Below are 23337 nucleotides of genomic sequence, written 5' to 3'. Positions count from 1 at the left end.
TCCAGTGAAAGTGAAGGCTCCTACAGAGGAGTAGAGAAGGAAGGAAAGGCCAGGGCAACTCTCATCTTCTCTTCCTCAGTAGGCAATGCACCATAACTCCTATATTATTGATTAGGACTGAGCAGCTGCAGAGTGTGTGTGCGCAAAAACATAAGTTAGTGGGGAAAAAGAGAGCGAGAAAGAGAGGGAGACAAGGAGAGAAAGAAAAAGAGAGCGGAAGAGAGATCCGAAGGAAAAATCTTGATTATTTTCTGAAATTGCACATCAGAATCCTAACATCTTTCATTCACGTTGATTAATTAATTTAAATCGCAGAATATGATTTGATTTGATTTTAATAGCAGCTGTATTCATGCAAGTGTGTAAACTAGTGATGCATTGAGACAGGAGAGTAATACCTGATCTCTCTAGATAGTTACAAACAGAACAGCAAGGCAATTTATTAAATCTGTAAAATAAAACTAGAAATGAAGACTAACTGGAAAGATTGTGTGTCTGTCTGTGTAAGTGCATGCATACATGTGTGCGTGAGAGAGATTCTTACAGTACATGTGTCGCCCCTCTCTGTCTCTTGTGCGGGTGCCAGCAGCAGATTAAAGTGACACACATCTGGCCACAGAGGGTTATGGCTGTGGTGTGTAGAGGTCTGTCTGTCAGGATTTCCATTACATAATGCATGTCATTCATTGTCCTTTATGCTGTTTGTTCTTTTGTTCACTTCAGCTTTGTGAGTGGCAAAAAAGCAAGTGCACATTCACATTTCTTTGGAAGGATTCCAGGCTTCTCTGACCAAGGTCCAAAAATTGTAAACCTCCATAAATGAGGAATAGAAGCCAGGGAATTATGTGTGCTGGTGAAACGGAGTTAAGAACGTACTGTGAGCTCACTCCACAGCTAGCTTGAAATGTCGCAGTTGGAGCTATTGAATTAAGATATTTTTCAATAGCTCAAACAGTCGGTACGTTGTCAAGGAGGGTGGTCACGTGTGTCTGCGAGCAGAGGATCACTGGTTCGAACCCAGTATAAGGGCAGGGACAGTAGAAGAAGCTATACTGTTAGCAGCACACTGACGTCTGTTTCACTGGTGCCATCAAGCCACTGATCCGCAGTTGGGCTCAGCTCAAAAGCCAGGGTCGCTCACTGTGTGGCAAGTTTAGAAAGGGTGGTGGAAGCTATACTGTTAGCAGCACACTGGCATCCGTTTCACTGGCTTTTGAGATTCAATGGCAATTTGGTCTAAACTGGGCCTACTAATCACAGGCTTCTTTCATGCATGCTACGTGAACACCATGGTGTGCTAGGCTCATCCTAGCTGGAGGTAAATGGAGACAAGGTACAGCGTAAGTGAGGACAGGTGCATTCCTATAAAGATGCTCACATAACAGAAGACTAGCTGCAGAAGCACTGCACTGCCACCCACGTAATATCTCTATGACCTTGCAGACAAGATATAAAGAGAATGTCCCTGTCATAATCCTCCGGAGGACCAAAGCTTCCAGCCATTACAAATCCACAGCTGTATCGGCAGCTACAAAGAACTGCACATCTTACATTCCATGACATGGAGAGGTTCCATGGCCGGTGTTGTTTCTGTTTGACTTCATATCTCTGCTGTGGCTATAGGTTACACGTCGAAAGAGCAGTACCAGTGAGACAGCAAGCCGATTGGTCCTTGGAAAACTTCATTCACAGATCTCAGTGCGTTGGTTTTCACAACATATTGTCTTCTGTCTCAGAGAGGATTATTCATATGCCCTGGATTCTTTATCAAGTGAATAGGCTACTTGAGAGGCTTGCTGGGATTTCACTGTATATTTGTGCCTTCTTTAATCTTTTGATGTGTGTACTCAGCAAATCGCAAGTTGCTGCAGATCAAAGATAGCTGCTGCATTTCTCGTTTAGTTTTCTGTAATTGGTGTTTATTTCACCAGATTATACAGGAGATGTACATTATTAAGACTGTGTTCTGTCATTAAGTAGGAAGATCACTTTCTCACTCCCTCACTTTCTCTTTGAATAAATTCATTTGTGGTTATTAGAGTACTTTCTTCTATTTATTACTTTTCAGTGAGGAACCCCTTTTATATTTGTCAATTTGAAATTGTGGCCTTGATCACTAGGCTTATATCACTGTGCCATAATGTACTTGAATTTGTGTAAAATAGTGATGAAGAGGCATCATTAAGAAGGAACTTTGTGATCAACATGTTGCAAGTCATTGCCCATAACAATCCAGGAACATCCATACATGTTGCATAGGAAACACTTTTTTTTTATAACACAACTGAAGGTGACTTGTGTTAGTATTGATCGGGGTATCCAATTCCCCAGGGTTGCAATGGTATCTTTTATTTTAGAAAAAAGAGGAGAGCTTTAAAAAATCATGCAAAAATGTATTAAGATTTGATTGAAGGGTTAATAGCCTCTTTTAGGTGGGATGCAACATGTAAAAAAAAAAAAATCAATAAAAATAATTCAAGCAAAAACCTACGTTAGATTATTAACGATTAAGTACTCTGGAATGACGGGAGACATTAAACATACTCTTAAAACATCAAGCAAAAAAGACAAAACAAATCCAGCAAAAATGACGAAGAAAAAAAATCTTCAATAAAAAAAGAAAAAAAGACAAGAAATGTAAGAAAAACAAAGAAGAAAAAATTTGAGAGTTCCTTGTCATGCAAATCAGTTTGGCATCAAAAAATACCTTCATCCTCCACCCCGTCATTATCATCTAAATCATCATTGTGTTTCTTTGTAAGGGGACCTAGGATCAAGAATGGAGAAGATGGAGGAAACAGAGAATACAAGAACACACAAACCTTATAAATGCTCTAAAGAAAAATACATCTTAAGTGATTTTCCCTGTGAAAAATCAGACTGAAAGAGAAGAATGTAAACAATATGATACACATTTGTGGAGCTTGGTAGTATGACTTTTGTTAAAGTCCTGTACAAGAAAGGTTTTCAAAATAGGACTGTTTCTTTCAAAAAGATTCAAGAATGTAAGATAAGTCCTTTTCAGTAAAACAGAAAGTGTATTTTCAGAACAAGCTTTACCTCATGTCATTATCACCCCTCTTTCAGAAATTTTCAAGTAAATTGACAATCATATAATTAACTGTATATAATTACTCATAAGAAGCCAATGACCATATCCTCTGCATCATTTTGACTCAACATGTAAGGAAATTTTTGGGGGTGTCTTGTAAAATGAAGTTCCAATAAGTAGCCCACGTCTGCAAATTTTCATGGAGAATACCCAAGATTGAATCACAAGTGGACTCAAGATATATAAAACAATCTCAGCCTTTTGAAGGAGAGAGGACCTATGCAAAATAGAACCTAAATTAAGTCATGTCATTGCAGGATCACAGCAGATCACACAGTGCAGGATGCCAAGTGGATGAAGTCACTCCAAACACACAGAGAGGTTAATTTGCTTCATTGTCTCTTATAGGTTCCATTATATAACAGGGAATAGGTCAGAGACTGCAGCAGAGTAAACCAAGACAGGATTAATTTAGTGAGAAACAGCACATAATCCACAGTAATGGACTGTAATACAAACCCGACACAGATGGACAAACAGACAGACAGGCACACAGAGAGACAGACGGGCACACGCGTGCACACACACACACACACACACTACAAGGTTGACAGAGCTGTAGTCTAGACACATGCAAGCCTACATTAGGGTCAAGCATGTGTAAGCAGAGAGCAGCACAGACAAGAGGGAGAGACAGTATGGCTAATGAAAGAAGCCTTCACACACACACACCACTCAAACTCATTCTGCCTATGATCATGCTCCAACATGACCATACAACACAGCAGATCAAAAAAAGGGAAGTAATGAGAGGCAGGGATGAGAGGGGGGAAATCGAAATGCTCTGTTTTCTATTTCATTCTATAAAAATAGTCCAGACACGTATTTTTCTCATGTCTTGTAGCCAGAACAGAACTCGAGAGGGAATGGCATGACAACACTTTAATTTCTAGCAGCATTCTGGAGAAGAAAAAACATTTGACGTTAACATCACGTTTCACCCAGCAGGGTTGATGAGATTGATTTTGTGAAATACATAGAAAAAAAGGAAACCGTTACCAAAATAAAGCCTGTATGGTAACTGAATTGAGATGCTGGAGCAGTGTCCTGCAGTGCCCTGTGACATGTCCCCTAACTGAGGGGATGGTTGGATTATATCAGTCAGGACAGCAATTTCAATAAATTCCCTGTATTTCCAGAAATCCTCCAACCGGGATTTCAGAAAAAAACAGGGAATGTATTGAAAGTTCCCAGAATTTTGCAACCCTAAGCATGACAGCATGCTGTCAGCATCACATGTCACTACTAAACTCCAAGTGACTGAGGGGCAGGCCCCACACAATGACCTCTCAACCCGTTCTGACTCCCTTGGAGTACTAGAGGACCTCAACACTTGTGTGTCTGTCACACCCTGGCCTTTGTTATATTGATTTTCTTTATTAGTTTAGTTAGGTCAGGGTGTGACATGGGGGATGTTTGTGTGTTTTGTCTAGTTTAGGGTGTGTGTATTGTTTAGGGGGTTTTGTAGAATGTATGGGGTTGTGTTCAGTGTAGGTGTTTAGGAAAGTCTATGGTTGCCTGGTTTGGTTCTCAATCAGAGACAGCTGTTTATTGTTGTCTCTGATTGGGAGCCATATTTAAGGCAGCCATAGGCTTTAGGTGTTTGTGGGTAATTGTCTATGTTCTATGTTGCATGTGTGCACTTAGTTTGTTTTAGCTTCACGTTTGTTTTTTGTTCGTTTAGTAAGTGTTTGTTTTTTCTTCATTAAAAGAAGATGTCTTTTTTCCACGCTGCGCCTTGGTCCACTCATTCGTCTCATAACGATCGGGACAGTGTCACACCTGGCTCCACTGCACTGATTAGAGAGGCTCTCTGATTTTCTGTCTTTCCCAGTCTTTATTGTCTCTCTCTCTCCCTTGACCTCTGTCTACCTCTCTCTCCCTTTCTTTCCTCTGCCTCTCCATCTGTTTGACTGGTAACCTGTCTGCCTGTGTTGCTGTCTCTGTCTCCCCCCCACTCTCTGCCTGTCTTACCAGTGATGCTGTCTCCCAGTCAGATGATAGATTGATATATTACTGTAGCCTAGCTCTTACATACCATTTCTAAATTAATTTCCATATCCCTCTTTCTGACGATATTGATTTGTGTTCATCTCTGAATGACAAAGTGCAACTTCACGCTCGAGCACTCTGTAATGCAGGAAAACAGGTGGGCCAGTGCAGCGTGCAGCAGGCGGCCGACTCCAGGGATCCTAGCGCCCTTAACACTTTAATAGACTATGAACCCCGAGGCTCCAGCCAGATGAGGTAATTAATGCTTAGAGCTCAATCGATCTCACATTGTGCACATTACGACACATTCGTCAAGGATCTTAGACCTATCAAATGGAAACAAACCAACTCAATCAATCATAGATTTGACCATTAAAACAATAGGCTCTCAGTCTATAACATACACAAGTTAATACATCTGGGGATTACGCACTGACCTCTGATACAGTACAGGTTATAAAAGGTATTTTTCCATGTATAAATATTTCCCATCCCTTGATAAATTACTGAATGTGTCTATGGTGAAATATATATGCTGAAATATTTCATTCAATGCAGGTGGTGCCATAACATGGTGCCATTGATCATGAGCAGAATACACAATAACCTATCTTTCATATGTAGTCCAACAGCACAATAACCTATCTTTGGCTATACAGCCAATTACAGGGCTCACAGCTCTGTAGATCTCTTTGATTAATGACTCAGACACTACTGACTACGTCCACCCATGTAATGTGCAGTTGATGAAATGACGTCCGACTCTCTCCAAATATTAGAGGCACACAACAGAGAGAGGCTGGCTCTCTGACAGACTGACTGACTGACCTATTCACGCTCTCAAAGCAGAAACAATAACACAGCTCCCAGACAAATTATCTGTTGTACGGCTGGGGATGATTTGACTGTGTTAACATTCTAAAACAGTATAGTAACCTCAACCTGCACTCATCGTTAAGCCAGCTACTAAACCAGGTATGCAGCTCTCCAGTGCTCTGTATTCAAACTATAGGCTTACAGACAGGCAGGGTAGACCATGTGACTACCATGTGCTCTGCAGAAGAAAAACATCCTCTGGCTAACACTTTGTGATGTGTCGCAGAGTATACATCCAGTACAACAGATGACCCTCTCAGCTGCCTGCCTGCCTGTGACAAGGCTTCTCACACATGTAGGCTAACACATCGAGCCCAAGGTAACCAAACACACCATATGGAACTAAAAGTCTCCAACCGCCCTGATTTTCCCTCAGTTCCAACCCAGCACCCTGGCTGTCCTACTGTCTTACTACGCATTTTCTTCTTCTTGAACTGCACTGTTGGTTAAGGGCTTGTAAGTAAGCATTTCACCGTAAAGTCGACACTTGTTGTATTCGGCGCATGTAACAAATATGTGAGATCCTACTACTGGTCACGCCTGACAGGGAGAGCGAGAGCATCAGCTACCCTCGTAGAGGGGAGACATACTATATTAAAATGTGTGACATCTAAAGTAAAGTATGAGGGGGAAAGGATGGAGCTTGTGTGCTTTCTCCTTTGTTGACCAATTGCTACAGAATTGACCAAGATGCATCTAGGGGGGACTTATTTTCTATCCTGGCCTGTCATATACAGTACAAAGCAGTTGTATCAGGAATCAACAGGAATCATCAGGAATCAACATGAATAAACCCTTTTACTCTCTTTGCACAGCATCCCCATCTTTTCTGTTTGCTTTCTTCCATGCAGCTGCTAGTGAGATAATCTAAGTAGGATACTGTATAGGCACAGTGTTAGACCTGCCATCAATCATCATTTCTTTCTTCAAAAATCATTTGTAACCTTGCCAGCATGAATATTTCATGATGTTATATGAATTTGCTTCTGTGTTTTCTCCCCTAATGAACCAAGATTCATACGTATACTTTTATATAGATAAATATTCTCCACACGTACTGCTCACTGTGTAATACTGTGTAACATCAGTCACAAATGGTAACAACAGGAGTCTCATAAATATTTGATTCCCGTAACACGGCTGACATTCTAATGACTGTCAACAAGGGTCTCTGGACCCAGCGAAAAAGGTTATGATGCTGGGTTTCAAATATCAGTAGTGAATTCCAGCAAAAAGATAGGTTATTTTCTTGGAAACCCCCCTTGGGGAGAGCAGAGAGGACCTGGGGACCCAAATGTCACAGCGCCTTTGGATTCTGAAGGTGCTGGTGCTCATTAGAGCCAGCCACTGACAGGATCTAAAGGCAGGTAACATCGGTGTGTGTGTGTGTGTGTGTGTGTGTGTGTGTGTGTGTGTGTGTGTGTGTGTGTGTGTGTGTGTGTGTGTGTGTGTGTGTGTGTGTGTGTGTGTGTGTGTGTGTGTGTGTGTGTGTGTGTGTAAGGGGGGGGCTTTCATTAGGAGCTGTCAAAAGGATAACAGGGACATACAAAATGACACACCTAGTAATGAGCACCCTTCCTGTTGAGGGGAAGTTGACAGGGGAGAGGGTCAGCAACTCAGCCCCCCGCCCCGCCGCAAGGAGCACACAGAAATATCAATCATTTGATGGAGCAAGTAGCTCTGCTATTGGCCAAGCCGGTCTGCGCAGAACCTTTCAGAACCTGATCATTTGATCATGAAGAGTGGCATCTCCATTCGTAAGCACCAGGACAAGTTAGATAGAGTATGACCAATTACCCAGCAGAGCAAAATATTGATCCAATTAAAAGTGCAGATACAGATGGTGCTAATTGTACTGGAGTCACAAGATGTAGTATTGGAAATATTATAATGTTGATTTCTTATCGATGCTTCACATGTTCCTATTCTCATTGATTTATGTCCCACTCTGCAGAAATAGTTATTTCTTATCAATCTAGTGTATGTTCTCTCGCTCATAACCCAGTCTACATACACAGTCCTGTCAATGCCTTTCTACTCCAGGCTTACTAAGGCTAGTACATTTTTCTTTTCTTTTTTTTCTTTTTTTTTTTTTTTTTTTCTTTTTTTTTTTTGGGGTGTACATTTTTGGGCTAGTACATTTTTCAGCAAATACAGACATATTTATTTGATACGGTAGCAAGTCAGGCCACGTCTTTTTGGTGCAGATTTTATGCATCCCCTCACTATGAAGTATGCTTAATTTCTATCCTAAATCACTTTGATAGATCAAAAGGACATGAGACAATCAAGTGTGGAGATGGCTGTGGTTGAGTTAGATGTCGAGAGTGAGAGTGAGAGTGATTCAGGAGTCTCATCTTCAAACAGCTCAAATCTACCTACATCCTGACACCTGTAAACTTCTCCATTCACCAGCACCACCCCATGGCCCTGACCAAAGGCCAAATCCAACATGCAGGTTGAACAATGCACCTGCTTCAAAACAAAACGTTATGGTGTTATACTAGCTGGATGCTCTAAGACTCCAGATGTGGTGTACTCTGACAGGAGAGGGACAGCCATGGTTCATCAGGGTTATAGCCCAGGACCCCAACATGACACGGAGAACGGAGCTTGCCTCCGAGACCAGGCCTCAGCAACGCAATGGATGATTGGGAAAGAGGGATGTTCAAAGAGACCTCGGTACCAGCGGGACAGCAAACGGGCTAATTTGCCACCGTATTCTATTTTCAAATCATTTCAATTTCAAAGTGCTGTAATACCATGCGGCGGGGATGAAAGAGAGGACTGCAGTGCGTTGCTCAGCTCTACCATCAACATCCCTCAACCCCAGCCCTCCTCTCCTCTCAAACAGTACGTCAGCAGAATTAGGCATTATTTCCCAGCTCCAAAAATAATGCAAACATGTTCTCTTTCTCTCTTTTTGTAGTGTGCAGCCTTTGATATGGACCTACAAGTTACAAATGTAGCTTTTAATCAATATTTAATCTCTCCCATCCGATGAACCGGTATGCATCCTACTCTAACTCACAAAATGGAATTTGGAAATACATTTTTAAAAATCACTAAAACTATGCAAGGTTGTTGTTGTTTTTGTTTTGAACATAAGTTACAGATGATGTAATAATACTAATCATTATCATCATCATAATTCAAACCAGACCTCTGTCAATGGACACAAGTACAAGCTGTTAGCATAACAGTGTTGCAGACTAGGGCTGAATATTTTCCTGGTATTTTACAAATGTTCCATCCCAAGAATAAATCCCTTTTCTCCCGGATAACCTGGTATTCCCGCCAAAACCGGAAGTGTCATTCAAAAGCATATAAATAGGCCTATGTCTGGATTTGATTAGAGCTTTGATAAAAAAAATTCAAGCCGGATGCTAGCTGAGCATGATGAGCTATACATTAAATACATTTTATGAGCACTACATTAGACATTTCATGATCCCAAGCCCAAAAAAGACCAAATGATTGTGTTGTTATTAAATACATACAGTATATGATATAGGCTACTGCACATTACGCACAACAGAAAAACACAAATAATGTATACCTTTCATAATATGTTACTAGCCTACCTCCTCTTTCTCTCTCTATTGTTGTTTCACTCCTTCCTTGCTTTCAACAGTTAAATACGTTTTGTTGAAATAAATTTTGTTGTCCTTATCTTCATCATTCTAATGACATTATTGAATAATATAGCACTAGAACTTGCTGCAGAAGGCTTTCAGTTCTCTTCACAAAGAATGGTTATCAGTCTGCATAAATAACTGCTATAGCCTACTGCCATTGCGCGTTTGCTCTTCTTTCAAACTACCCATGGGTTATATTGGCTGTTGTATTTAACATTAAGCAAAAGAAAAGCATACATCCCTCTTTGAAGTCTATTGGTATAGGAAATGAAAAAAAAATGATGTCCAGCCAGCTGTTCTAGTCTAGTTTTTTCTGCATGGGACTCCAAGAGCTAATGAGCGTTTTTTAAGGAGAGAGGCCAGCGGAGCACAGGTGTGTGCGTATTGCGCAAGAGACAGAGGCTATAAGTATGAAGCTTATTATGCATAACCCATTATTAACTAGCTAAATATAGGGCTAATATTGCATTGAATTTATTATCTGAAAGAGGTAGGGTATGACATCTATATACAGTGCATTCGGGAAGTATTCAGACTTTTTCCACATTTTGTTACGTTACAGCCTTATTCTAAAATGGATTAAAAAAAATGATTTAAAAAAAATAAAAAAATGGATAAAAAAAAAATCCAAGTCAATCAATCATCAATCTCCACACAATACCCAATAATGACTAAGCGAAAAATGGATTTAGACATTTTTGAAAATGTGTAATATAAAAAAACAGATACGTTATTTACATATGTATTCAGGCCCTTCAATATGAGACTCAAAATTGAGCTCAGGTGCATCCTGTTTCCATTGACCATACCTTGAGATGTTTCTACAACTTGATTGGAGTCCACCTGTGGTAAATTCAATTGATTGGACATGATTTGGAAAGGCACACACCTGCCTATATAAGGTCTCACAGTTGACAGTGCATGTCCAAGCCATGAGGTCGAAGGAATTGTCCGTAGAGCGCCAAGACAGGATTGTGTCGAGGTTCAGATAAGGGGGAAGGGTGCCAAAACATTTCTGCAGCATTTAAAGTCCTCAAGAAGACAATGGGCTCCATCATTCTGAAATGGAAAAAGATTGGAACCACCAAGACTCTCCCTAGAGCTGGCCGCCCGGCCAAACTGAGCAATCGGGGGAGAAGGGCCTTGGTCAGGGAGGTGACCAAGAACCCCATGGTCACTCTGACAGAGCTCCAGAATTCATCTGTGGAGATGGGATAACCTTCCAGAAGGGCAACCATCTCAAAATCCCGATGGTCACTCTGCAAGAGTTCCTCTGTGGAGATGGACAACCATCTCTGCAGCACTCCACCAATCAGGCCTTTATGGTAGAGTAGCCAGACGGAAGCCACTCCTCAGTAAAGGCACATGACAGCCCGCTTGGTACCTAAAGGAGTCTCAAACCATGAGAAACAAGATTGTCTGGTCTTATGAAACCAAGAATGAACTATTTGGCCTGCATTCCAAGCATCAAGTATGGAGGAAACCTGGCACCTTCCCTACAGTGAAGCATGGTGGTGGCAGCAACATGCTGTGGGCATGATTTTCAGTGGCAGGGACTGGGAAACAACCATAAACGCCTGATTGGTGGAGTGCTGCAGAGATGGTTGTCCATCTCCACAGAGGAACTCTTGCAGAGTGACCATCGGGATTTTGGTCACCTCCCTCACCAAGGCCCTTCTCCCCCGATTGCTCAGTTTGGCTCAGTTCAATTTAAGCATGATGGAGGTCACTGCTGTACAGTTGAAGTCGTAAGTCTACATACACTTAGGTTGGAGTTTTTAAAACTCGTTTTTCAACCAATCCACAAATGTCTTGTTAACAAACTATAGTTTTGGCAAGTCGGTTAGGACATCTACTTTGTGAATGACACAAGTAATTTTTCCAACAATTGTTTACAGACATATTATTTCAATGTATCACAATTCCAGTGGGTCAGAAGTTTACATACACTAAGTTGACTGTGCCGTTAAACAGCTTGGAAAATTCCAGAAAATGATGTCATGGCTTTAGAAGCTTCTGATGGGCTAATTGACATAATTGGAGTCAATTGAAGGTGTACCTGTGGATGTATATCAAGGCCTACCTTCATACTCAGTGCCTCCTTGCTTGGCATCATGGGAAAATCAAAATAAATCAACCAAGACGTCAGAAAAAAAATTGTAGACCACAAGTCTGGTTCATCCTTGGGAGCCTTTTCCAAACGCCTGAAGGTACCACGTTTATCTGTACAAACAATAGTACGCAAGTATAAACAACATGGGACCACGCAGCCATCATACCGCTCAGGAGAGAGACTCGTTCTGTCTCCTAAAGATGAACGTACTTTGGTGAGAAAAGTGCAAATCAATCCCAGAACAACAGCAAAAGAGCTTGTGAAGATGCTGGAGGAAACAGGTACAAAAATATCTATAGCCACAGTAAAGCGAGTCCCAAATCGACATAACCTGAAAGGCCGCTCAGCAAGGAAGACGCCACTGCTCCAAAACCGCCATAAAAAAGCCAGACTACGGTTTGCAACTCCAGATGGGGACAAATATCGTATTTTTTGGAGAAATGTCCTCTGGTCTGGTGAAACAAAAACAGAACTGTTTGGTCATAATGACCATCGTTATGTTTGGAGGGAAAAGGGGGAGCCTTGCAAGCCGAAGAACACCATCCCGACCGTGAAGCACGGGGGTGGCAGCATCATGTTGTGGGGGTGCTTTGCAGCAGGATGGACTGGTGCACTTCTCAAAATAGATGTTATCATGAGGTAGGAAAATTATATGGATATATTGAAGCAACGTCTCAAGACATCAGTCACAAAGTTAAAGCTTGGTCGCAAATGGGTCTTCCAAATGGACAATGACCCCAAGCATACTTCCAAAGTTGTGGCAAAATGGCTTAAGGATAACAAAGTCAAGGTATTGGAGTGGCCATCACAAAGCCCTGACCTCAATCCTATAGAAAATTTGTGGGCAGAACTGAAAAAGCATGTGCGAGCAAGGAGGCCTACAAACCTGACTCGGTTACACTAGCTCAGTCAGGAGGATTGGGCCAAAATTCACCCAACTTATTGTGGGAAGCTTGTGGAAGGCTACCCGAAACGTTTGACCCAAGTTAAACAATTTAAAGGCAATGCTACCAAATACTAATTGAGTGTATGTAAACTTCTGACCCACTGGGAGTGTGATGAAAAAAATAAAAGCTGAAATAAATCATTCTCTCTACTATTATTCTGACATTTCACATTGTTAAAATAAAGTGGTGATCCTAACTGACCTTAGACAGGGAATTTTACTTGGATTAAATGTCCGGAATTGTGAAAAACTGAGTTTAAATGTTTTTGGCTAAGGTGTATGTAAAATTCCAACTTTAACTGTATGTTCTTGGGAACCTTCAATGCTGCAGAAATGTTTCGGTACCCTTCCCCAAATCTGTTCCTCGACACAATCCTGTCTCGGAGCTCTATGAACAATTATTTTAACCTCATGGCTTGGTTTTTGCTCTGACATGCACTGTCAACTGTGGGACCATATATAGACAAGTGTGTGTCTTTCTTAATAATTTCCAATCAATTGAATTTACCACAGGTGGACTCCAATCAAGTTGTAGATACATCTCAAGGATGATCAATGGTAACAGGATGTACCTGAGCTCAATTTCAACTCTCATAGTAAAGTGTGTAAATACTAATATAAATAAGGTATTCATGTTTTTCCAAAAACCTTTTTTCTCTTAGTCATTATGGTGTATTGTGTAGATTCATGATATTTTTAAATACTTTTTTAGAACAAGGCTGTAATGTAACAAAATGTCGAAAAAGTGAAGGGGTCTGAATACTTTCTAAATGCACTGTATAGGCCTTTGGATTAAATTTGAATGGAGTTGATGGAGAGAAAGACCCAGAGAGTGCTCACGCTGCACTGATTTAAAGCAATGATATTCGAGTGATAAGATGTTTTAAAACTCTGCAGCTGCAATAAAAAAAACTAAAATATTTACAATTAAATGATAAGGTGTCTTTACATTACTGTAGCATAGACTATGCTGCAGGAAATGTAGGCCTACCTGTCACAAGAAAAAAAGTTACTATGATGAGATGATAGGTCTACATGCATTGTGAACTGCGCTCCATGCTGAAATGGGCTGTCTGTCCCCACCCTGAGCATTGATGATTCATTCTGCGGAGACCATAGAGAAGCCAAATTTAGACGTCGCATATCATTTCACAGTTCCATTTCACGCCATGCTGTTCGTATAAATAATTCATTATAATTTACCTTTTTCTCTCAGTTATTTATCTCAGTTAAAGGGAGTGGTTTTGGCCGGTAAATCCCGGTATATTTCGGTAACCGGGTTCCCGCCATTCAACCCTATTGCAGACAGTACAACACTGATATGAACCAAAGCTATGCCCATTACCTGTTGAGAGCAAGGCTTAAAATCAGGCAACACAATGGCAGGGTGAAGAACCGTTCCACAACATGCAAGGCTGGCTGCCTTTGATAGTAATGTGAGGCTGAATAATGGATGGCTCAACTCCCCTTAATGTTCTCCAGGAGAAAGAGGTTTTGTATCTATCATCCAAATCACCAAGTTCAATCCTGTCTCATCAAAGCTAAATTTAAACCCTGTCACCCACTTAAAAAGAAGAAGAGAAACAGTGGAGCGAAGGTTAAAAGTGAACGTTGCATCTTGCCAGGGAGACAAGAGCATTAGTAAACCAAAGCAACAACACCCCGAGGTACATTTTATATCTATATCTCCTGCTCGTTTAGAAAACACAAAAATAGATCAAGAAATAAAAAGGCAAAATTAGAAATAGAGTAGCGATATCCAAAGAGCGATAAGATGAAGAGATTTTCCTTTAGAGAAAAAAATAATCATGTTGATTTTGGATTTCCTCCAATGTTCTTCTTATCTCCTCTCTCTGCTACTGTTTCTGTTTATCAGTTAAATGTAGGAGAAAAACACAATAACAACAACGATCCCCTGATGGTCTACTGTTCAACAATAGATGGGCACAGAGGAGAAGCATTCGCTGTCAGAGCTTACTTGTAAAGAATGAAACACATTTGAAAAATATAGCAGCATGCTAATTAATCATCAAAACATTGTTTTCCATCAGTTTTACCCTCACAAGGAGGACGTCGATTTCCATTACAAATCCCCTATCTAGTAACTAATCTATGCTTCTATCTATTAAACCACGTATCTACTCTTTCATCATATCAAGACCAAGGTAATTCAGTACAGAAAGGTTTCAAAAGTGGGAAGGAATCGTTGCCAAACTCTACCATTGTTGCAACTAGCCCTAAGCCTATTTCTCTGTATCCCCTAGTGTAGACCTATGGTAAGGTATCAAAAGTATGCTACTGCACTGCAAGAATCTTTGCCAACTACTGTAACATTGTCAAAACTATCTCTGTTTATCCCCTGGTGTCCACCTATGGTCAGAATGCTCGTACACAGCATAATGCTGAATCAATGTCTTCCACTTGCAGACCACTCAATTACATCAGCAGCACCCAAGCCTGGCTAATTGATCTTCTACTTCCCTGTTTTCAAGTTAATGAGCATATCTCAGCAGCATTGCATCCAGTCTGAACAACATGGCCTCTCAATTGGCCAGCCTGGTACAGTATTGGCTGGCTCCACTTATCGGCTGAATGGAGAAACATTGCAAAAATAATTATTCATCGTCGATTTCCAATTAAATCTACGAAAAGGGAAAAGTCTGATTATATAGTGGCAACATGTTTGAGCAAACAACACTGCAAAGTAGCATCAGCTTACTTTGATATAGCATAAGATATATGTTGGAAATTATTTGAAATCATCTCTTAGATTGGGCAATGGTCGTATAGTGTTAGTTTTGGCAGATCACCTGAGTAACATGTGTCTAACTGACAGCTCAAAGTGACTTCATAAACAGTTGACAATACTACAACGATCATATCTGGCTCCTGAAACATTCAAAATCATCCAACCATTTGTCACTATTGATTTATAATTTAAATGTAAAACATGCATCAAAGTGCATTCAGTATACATGTATTTAGGAAACTAAAGCCTGGATTTACAGAATAAGTTCTCCCCATAGTGAGTCTTTTCAACAGTTATATTTGAATGGATGTCGTTGCAGAGTGCTACATGCAAGCATTGACATTAGGGCTGGGAATTGCAAAGGTCCTTACGATATGATATCACGATACTTAGGTGCCGATACAATATGTACTGAGATTCTCACAATTCTATTTAAAAAGAAGATGGAGAACAAGCAATAGGATGAAAAATATACACGTTTTGGTGTCGGGACGGTCGACTAGCACTAGCTAACGCTACCAACTAAGAAAACCAATAACAATAATTTGTTAAAAAAAAATTACAAATCGATATTTGGAGTCAAATTATCGATATAATATGTAGCTGTATCAATTTCTCCCCCATCACTAATTGGCATCTAGGCCTATTGCAAAGTGTATCAAGAACACTTAAACTACAGGAAGATAATGTTTTTCTTATCAGATCTCCATTTGGAGGGCACACGTAAAAAAAATAGCTATGACACTAAGCTGCTCGCCAGCTCCAAATTCATTTCAAATCCATTTTGGTGTTTGCCTTCAAACTGTATAAATATGTACCAGGGCAGTTCCTGTACAGACAAGCCCTACTCTGTGCAGAGTGATAAAGTAGTTGGCATGAAAACAGATGATGGAGGGGCGTGAACGAGATACAGGAACACAGAGCGAGGGATAGAAAGAGGGAGGGAGAGGCAGAGACACACAGATAGTGGATCAAAGTAGGAGAAAGAGAAAGACAGACAGAGAGGCAGAGGAGTGGTGAAAAGGTGGTTCCTAGCATAAATGCTATTTTAAACGCTGAGAACCATGTGCACTCTGGAGGATTATCAGGGTAAACTCCCACATATCATTACTCCAGGGAGGGGTAATGAACTAGTAAATTCGTCTCAGAAAGCTTTAATTAGTATCAAAGTATGAAGCAGACCCGTTAATCTGCTATCCCCCCTCTCCCTTTCTGATGACTTGAAAAGCACAGGCCAATAAAAGACAAAAGGAAAATGGATATGGATTTTCTCACGCAAGTGACCAACGGAAATGATTAAGTAGTTCATCACACAAAAATATAGAATTCTTCCCACGGAGGCATCGACCTGTCCTATAGATACATTAAAAGGCTGGCAGAAAATCGATGAGCATACAGTCGTCTATGGATCGCACGGAAGACGGTGGCCGATTTGATCATCTCTCTGTGTAAGTTGCAATGCACTAGAGAACAACCCAGTCCCAGACAGCACAGAACAAGTGTGGGTTAGGAGAGCATAACAACATTGCAGTGACATAAACCAACTGCAAATATGACCGAAGTAAAAGCTATATTTCACAATAAAGCAGGAAGCAGGGCTGTAGTTTAGCTATTTAAAACTGGATTTGTAGTTACACGGCAGACAGCTTGATAAGCAGGGGTTTATTTTGGTCTTCTCCCCACGGAGGAGAATCAAACTGACTACAGACTCTCCCTACAGACATGCCCATAGAGAAGACAAGGGATGATAGAACAGTCCTCTGAAGAAATACACAGACAGTCTAAAGGAAGAACATCTGTTATTTGTAGGTTATTCTAACCAACAGGGAAACTATGAAGCTAAGAGTAGATCTTACAATATGTAGAGCCAGTTTAACCTTAAGTCTGTTCCATTTTAAAATGGCTGCCCAGCCGAGGAGAGGAAGACAGACTGAGGGAGGAGGCGACAGGCAGAGAGAGGACAGCATATGTTAGATTGAATCTGAGAGATTTGGCTAAAACAAAAAAATAAAGGGAACACTTAAACAACACAATGTAACTCCAAGTCAATCACACTTCTGTGAAAAAACTGTCCACTTAGGAAGCAACACTAATTGACAATAAATGTCACATGCTGTTGTGCAAATGGAATAGACAAAAGGTGGAAATTATAGGCAATTAGCAAGACACCCCCAATAAAGGAGTGGTTCTGCAGGTGGTGACCACAGACCACTTCTCAGTTCCTATGCTTCCTGGCTGATGTTTTGGTCACTTTTGAATGCTGGCGGTGCTTTCACTCTAGTGGTAGCATGAGACGGAGTCTACAATCCACACAAGTGGCTCAGGTAGTGCAGCTCATCCAGGATGGCACATCAATGCGAGCTGTGGCAAGAAGGTTTGCTGTGTCTGTCAGCGTAGTGTCCAGAGCATGGAGGTGCTACCAGGAGACAGGCCAGTACATCAGGAGACGTGGAGGAGGCCGTAGGAGGGCAACAACCCAGCAGCAGGACCGCTACCTCCGCCTTTGTGCAAGGAGGAGCAGGTGGAGCACTGCCAGAGCCCTGCAAAATGACCTCCAGCAGGCCACAAATGTGCATGTGTCTGCTCAAACGGTCAGAAACAGACTCCATGAGGGTGGTATGAGGGCCCGACGTCCACAGGTGGGGGTTGTGCTTACAGCCCAACACCGTGCAGGACGTTTGGCATTTGCCAGAGAACACCAAGATTGGCAAATTCGCCACTGGCGCCCTGTGCTCTCCACAGATGAAAGCAGGTTCACACTGAGCACATGAGCACATGTGACAGACGTGACAGAGTCTGGAGACGCCGTGGAGAATGTTCTGCTGCCTGCAACATCCTCCAGCATGACCGGTTTGGCGGTGGGTCAGTCATGGTGTGGGGTGGCATTTCTTTGGGGGGCCGCACAGCCCTCCATGTGCTCGCCAGAGGTAGCCTGACTGCCATTAGGTACCGAGATGAGATCCTCAGACCCCTTGTGAGACCATATGCTGGTGCGGTTGGCCCTGGGTTCCTCCTAATGCAAGACAATGCTAGACCTCATGTGGCTGGAGTGTGTCAGCAGTTCCTGCAAGTGGAAGGCATTGATGCTATGGACTGGCCCGCCCGTTCCCCAGACCTGAATCCAATTGAGCACATCTGGGACATCATGTCTCGCTCCATCCACCAACGCCACGTTGCACCACAGACTGTCCAGGAGTTGGCGGATGCTTTAGTCCAGGTCTGGGAGGAGATCCCTCAGGAGACCATCCGCCACCTCATCAGGAGCATGCCCAGGCGTTGTAGGGAGGTCATACAGGCACGTGGAGGCCACACACACTACTGAGCCTCATTTTGACTTGTTTTAAGGACATTACATCAAAGTTGGATCAGCCTGTAGTGTGGTTTTCCACTTTAATTTTGAGTGTGACTCCAAATCCAGACCTCCATGGGTTGATAAATTTGATTTCCATTGATCATTTTTGTGTGATTTTGTTGTCAGCACATTCAACTATGTAAAGAAAAAAGTATTTAATAAGAATATTTCATTCATTCAGATCTAGGATGTGTTATTTTAGTGTTCCCTTTATTTTTTTGAGCAGTGTATATCAGTGCATTCGGAAAGTAATCAGACTGCTTCACTTTTTCCACATTTTGTTACGTTACAGACTTATTCTAAAATTGATTAAATAGATTTTTTTATCCTCATCAAGCTACACAAAATACCCCATAGTGACAAAGCAAAAACAGGTTTAGAAATTTTAGCTAATTTAATTTAAAACAATTAAATAACACATTTAAATAAGTATTCAGACCCTTTACTCAGTACTTTGTACTTTACTCAGTCTTCTTGGGTATGACGCTACAAGCTTGGCACACCTGTATTTGAGGAATTTATCCTATTCTTCTCTGCAGATCCTCTCAGGATCTGTCAGATAGGATGGGGAGCATCACTGCACAGCTATTTTCAGGTCTCTCCAGAGATGTTCAATCGGGTTCAAGTCAGGGCCAATAAAGGATATTCAGAGACTTGTCCCGAAGCCACTCCTGTGTTGTCTTTGCTGTTTGCTTAGGGTCGTTTCCTGTTGGAAGATGAACCTTCGACCCAGTCTGAGGTGGTGCTCTGGAAGAGGTTTTCATCAAGGATCTCTCTGTACTTTGTTCCGTTCATCTTTCCCTCGATCCTGACTGGTCTCCCAGTCCCTGCCGCTGAAAAACATCCCACAGCATGATGCTGCCACCACCATGCTTCACCGTAGGGATGGTGCCAGGTTTCTTTCAGATGTGACACTTGGCATTCAGGCCAAAGAGTTCAATCTTGGTTTCATCAGATCAGAGAATGTTGTTTCTCATGGTCTGAGTCTTTTAGGTGCCTGTTGGCAAACTCCAAGTGGGCTGTCATATGCCTTTTACTGAGGAGTGGCTTCCAGCTCGCCACTCAACCATAAAGGCCTGATTGGTGGAGGCTGCAGAGATGGTTGTCCTTCTGGAAGGTTCTCCCATCTCCAGAGAGGAACTCTGGAGCTCTGTCAGAGTGACAATGGGGTTCTTGGTCACCTCCCTGACCAAGGTCCTTCTCTCCTGATTGCTCAGTTTGGTCGGGCGGCCAGCTCTTCTATTTAAGCATGATTGAGGCCACTATGTTCATTGGGACCTTCAATGCTGCAGAAATGTTTTGGTACACTTCGCCAGATCTGTGCCTCTACAAAATCTTGTCTCAGCACTCTACGGACAATTCCTCCGATCTCATGGCTTGGTTTGGCTCTGACATGCACTGTCAACAGTGGGACCGTATATAGACAGGTGTGTGCCTTTCCTAATCATGTCCAATCAATTGAATTTACCACAGGTGGACTCCAATCAAGTTGTAGAAACATCTCAAGGATGATCAATGGAAACAGGATGCACCTGAGCTCAATTTTAAGTCTCATAGCAAAGGGCTAAAAACTTAAAATAAGTAAATAAGGTATTTCTGTTTTTCGAAAAAAATGTTTTCTCTTTGTCATTAGAGAGAGATATTTTTTCACAAAGGTAGTGCACTGGGCCTTTACTAGTCCTGTATTAGTGGACCGATATATGCCCAGTAAGACTGGAAGACACCATGCTTAGTACACTTATAGACTTATGTAATCTCAGTCCATTAAAGAAGTCACTGGGGAGGAAGTGTCGGAGAAAGATGGAGCAAATTTCCCCATAATATCAGGAAACTTGTCGCATGGCTGGTGTACATATCTTATCCACCTGCGATTTCAAACACTCATTACTTTCACACCTCCTACTCAGTGCTACAGGTAAGCTCTGAGTTGTCATGGCAGCCTCCTGCTTCAGCCCCCACATTATGTTTTTCATTATGTTTTCTGCACCAAGTCAGAGAAGATAGACACCGCTTTCACCAGTGGCAGTGTGTGGTTAAAGTCCCTGGGGAAGCCAGAAAAAAAAGCCATATTACATCCTGTGTTGTGATAATTGCGTTGTTTGCTCTATAACCTCTTAGTTCATATGACTTGCGACCGTTATATGTATAGGCCTAAACCTGAGACAATAAGAAGTGGCAGAATAAATTCAACCACACCTTTGTTTCATCACAAAACCGGAGAGCAACCTCTGTCCAGTGAAGTCTACAAAGCATATTGCAAGTAACAAACAGTTACATGACCTACAGTAGACGTTGAAGACGTTGAAGCCAGTAGACGTTGAAGCCAGTTCCACTGCATTTTTTCATTGTTCCCATCTAATCGGGGATTGATTTAGACCTGGGACACCAGTTGTGTGCAATTCATTATCAGGAAAAACAGCAAACCCGCTCCAGACCTCATAGGGTAAGAGTTGAGTACCCCTAACCTACAGCATGGTCAAGCAAGTTAATGTTTTCGACATTTTGGAGAACTAAACAACTAGTGTGTGTGTGTGTGTGTGTGTGTGTGTGTGTGTGTGTGTGTGTGTGTGTGTGTGTGTGTGTGTGTGTGTGTGTGTGTGTGTGTGTGTGTGTGTGTGTGTGTGTGTGTGTGTGCAAGTAGAAAAAAACATGTTGACTCACCCTACTTGTAGAGAAAAGCCAATGCCATCCTCCTCTCATTCATGTTGACGAAATGATCTATGACTCTGTCATACAAAACACGCTTTTATTATTTGTTGTCTACCTGGCTAAAATGCTTGCTCGCTAGCCTAATTTCCTTTCATGGGAAGAGTTAGCTTGTTAACATTAGCCTTCTACAACTAGCTACATATTGAACTTCCATCCTCTCAGGCCAACGGCACAATGTATGAATTTATGGTAGGATCAGAATTACCGTTATAATCATTGGCCAGTACGGAGAATTAAGTAAAAACACAAGTCCAAATCCCTATCTCCATCCGTGGCTAATTTAGGAAAGCGTCAATTTTATCTAGCTAGCTAGCCATCAGAGGACAACAACACAATGAGATTCAACAATTCAAGTTCTGTCAATGACGTACTGCTCTCAATGTGATGTGATTGGGGTGAAGCCAAATCCAAACAGGCTTCCCTTGAAGCCTGCATCAGGACCATTCACAGTTGAGCTCACTAGGATTAGCTCAATGATGATTGGCTATTATTAGATTTTTTTTAATTATCAAGGGAGGCCAAATGCTTACTGGTTTCCTTTGCATTCAATGCTATGGGCGGCAACAATGTCATACTCTTTTTGACCATACAGAATCAAATAGATGGCCTACAGAGACAGAGGGGCGCTGTTTCGCTAACTCGGATGCTTTGTCCGGTGACATACATTCAGCCTCTTGCGAATTGAAGGAAAATTATGAAACACAGAGACAAACGATAAATTATTTTATAATTATTTTATATGTTATCTCTTGGTAATATGTGTTTACCTGTCCGTGTCATTTTTTTATCATACTTGGAGGACGTAGTCTACAGTATGTTGATTTAAAGAGAAACGTGGGAAAAATAGATTTTTTTCCTTCTTTTTTTTCTCAGGTATTTTACCAGGTAAGTTGACTGAGAACACGTTCTCATTTACAGCAACGACCTGGGCAATAGTTACAGGGGAGAGGAGGGGGATGAATGAGCCAATTGTAAATTGTAAATCATGACAGAGAGATGGAAAAGAGGAGATAAATCAGATGAAGAGGAGTCTGAAGGTAACAGGGAGGGACATAAGGAATTAAGGAATAAGGAGAAGAGATGGAGAAGAAAGGGAAGAGACGGAGAAAGAGTAATGTATTTCCTGCATTAGTAGGTTGAGATGGGGTTTGTATTGGAGGTTTGAGCTGCAGCCTCAGGGGATATGAGCTGTAGCCTCTTCTCTTCCGCCAGCTCACATGTCTACTGTGCCTGCCTGCCTGGCATCAAGAAAACCCCTGCTGACAGCCTACAACCCCTTTACATCCCCAAATAGGTTGGCAATGCAGCCACAGCCCAAAACAATAGGGCTGGGAATTGCCAGAGATCTCAAAATACAATATTATCACGATACATAACTGCTGATGCTATATGTATTGCGATTCTCACAATTCTCACAATTCTATATAAACTCAGCAAAAAAAAGGTCCTCTCACTGTCAACTGCGTTTATTTTCAGCAAACTTAACATGTGTAAATATTTGTATGAACATAAGATTCAACAACTGAGACATAAACTGAACAAGTTCAACAGACATGTGACTAACAGAAATTGAATAATGTGTCCCTGAACAAAGGGGGGGGTCAAAATCAAAAGTAACAGTCAGTATCTGGTGTGGCCACCAGCTGCATTAAGTACTGCAGTGCATCTCCTCCTCATGGACTGCACCAGATTTGCCAGTTCTTGCTGTGAGATGTTACCCCACTCTTCCATCAAGGCACCTGCAAGTTCCCGTACATTTCTGGGGGGAATGGCCCTAGCCCTGGATTGAGATCCAGACCCTTCGCTGGCCATGGCAGAACACTGACATTCCTGTCTTGCAGGAAATCACA

At 41.7% G+C, this 23337-nt stretch overlaps 1 protein-coding gene across 4 annotated transcripts in view; it reads right to left on the bottom strand.

Moving 5' to 3' along the window:
* The window catches only part of LOC120051839 (neuroligin-1-like), a 269903-nt gene that overhangs the window by 203086 nt on the left and 43480 nt on the right, over positions 1-23337 (bottom strand). For 2 of the 4 annotated variants that reach the window (XM_038998723.1, XM_038998724.1), the window contains exon 2: positions 2708-2767. The exons of the other annotated variants lie outside the window; for them this stretch is intronic. In XM_038998723.1, the coding sequence (XP_038854651.1) occupies positions 2708-2767 (60 nt within the window). The remainder of the gene's footprint in view (positions 1-2707; positions 2768-23337) is intronic. 4 annotated transcript variants of the gene reach the window in all.

The sequence above is a fragment of the Salvelinus namaycush genome, chromosome 8, assembly GCF_016432855.1.
Source record: "Salvelinus namaycush isolate Seneca chromosome 8, SaNama_1.0, whole genome shotgun sequence".
NCBI lineage: Eukaryota > Metazoa > Chordata > Actinopteri > Salmoniformes > Salmonidae > Salvelinus > Salvelinus namaycush.
The sequence above is the reverse complement of the archived record's forward strand: the minus strand, read 5'-3'. Positions and strand labels throughout refer to the sequence as shown.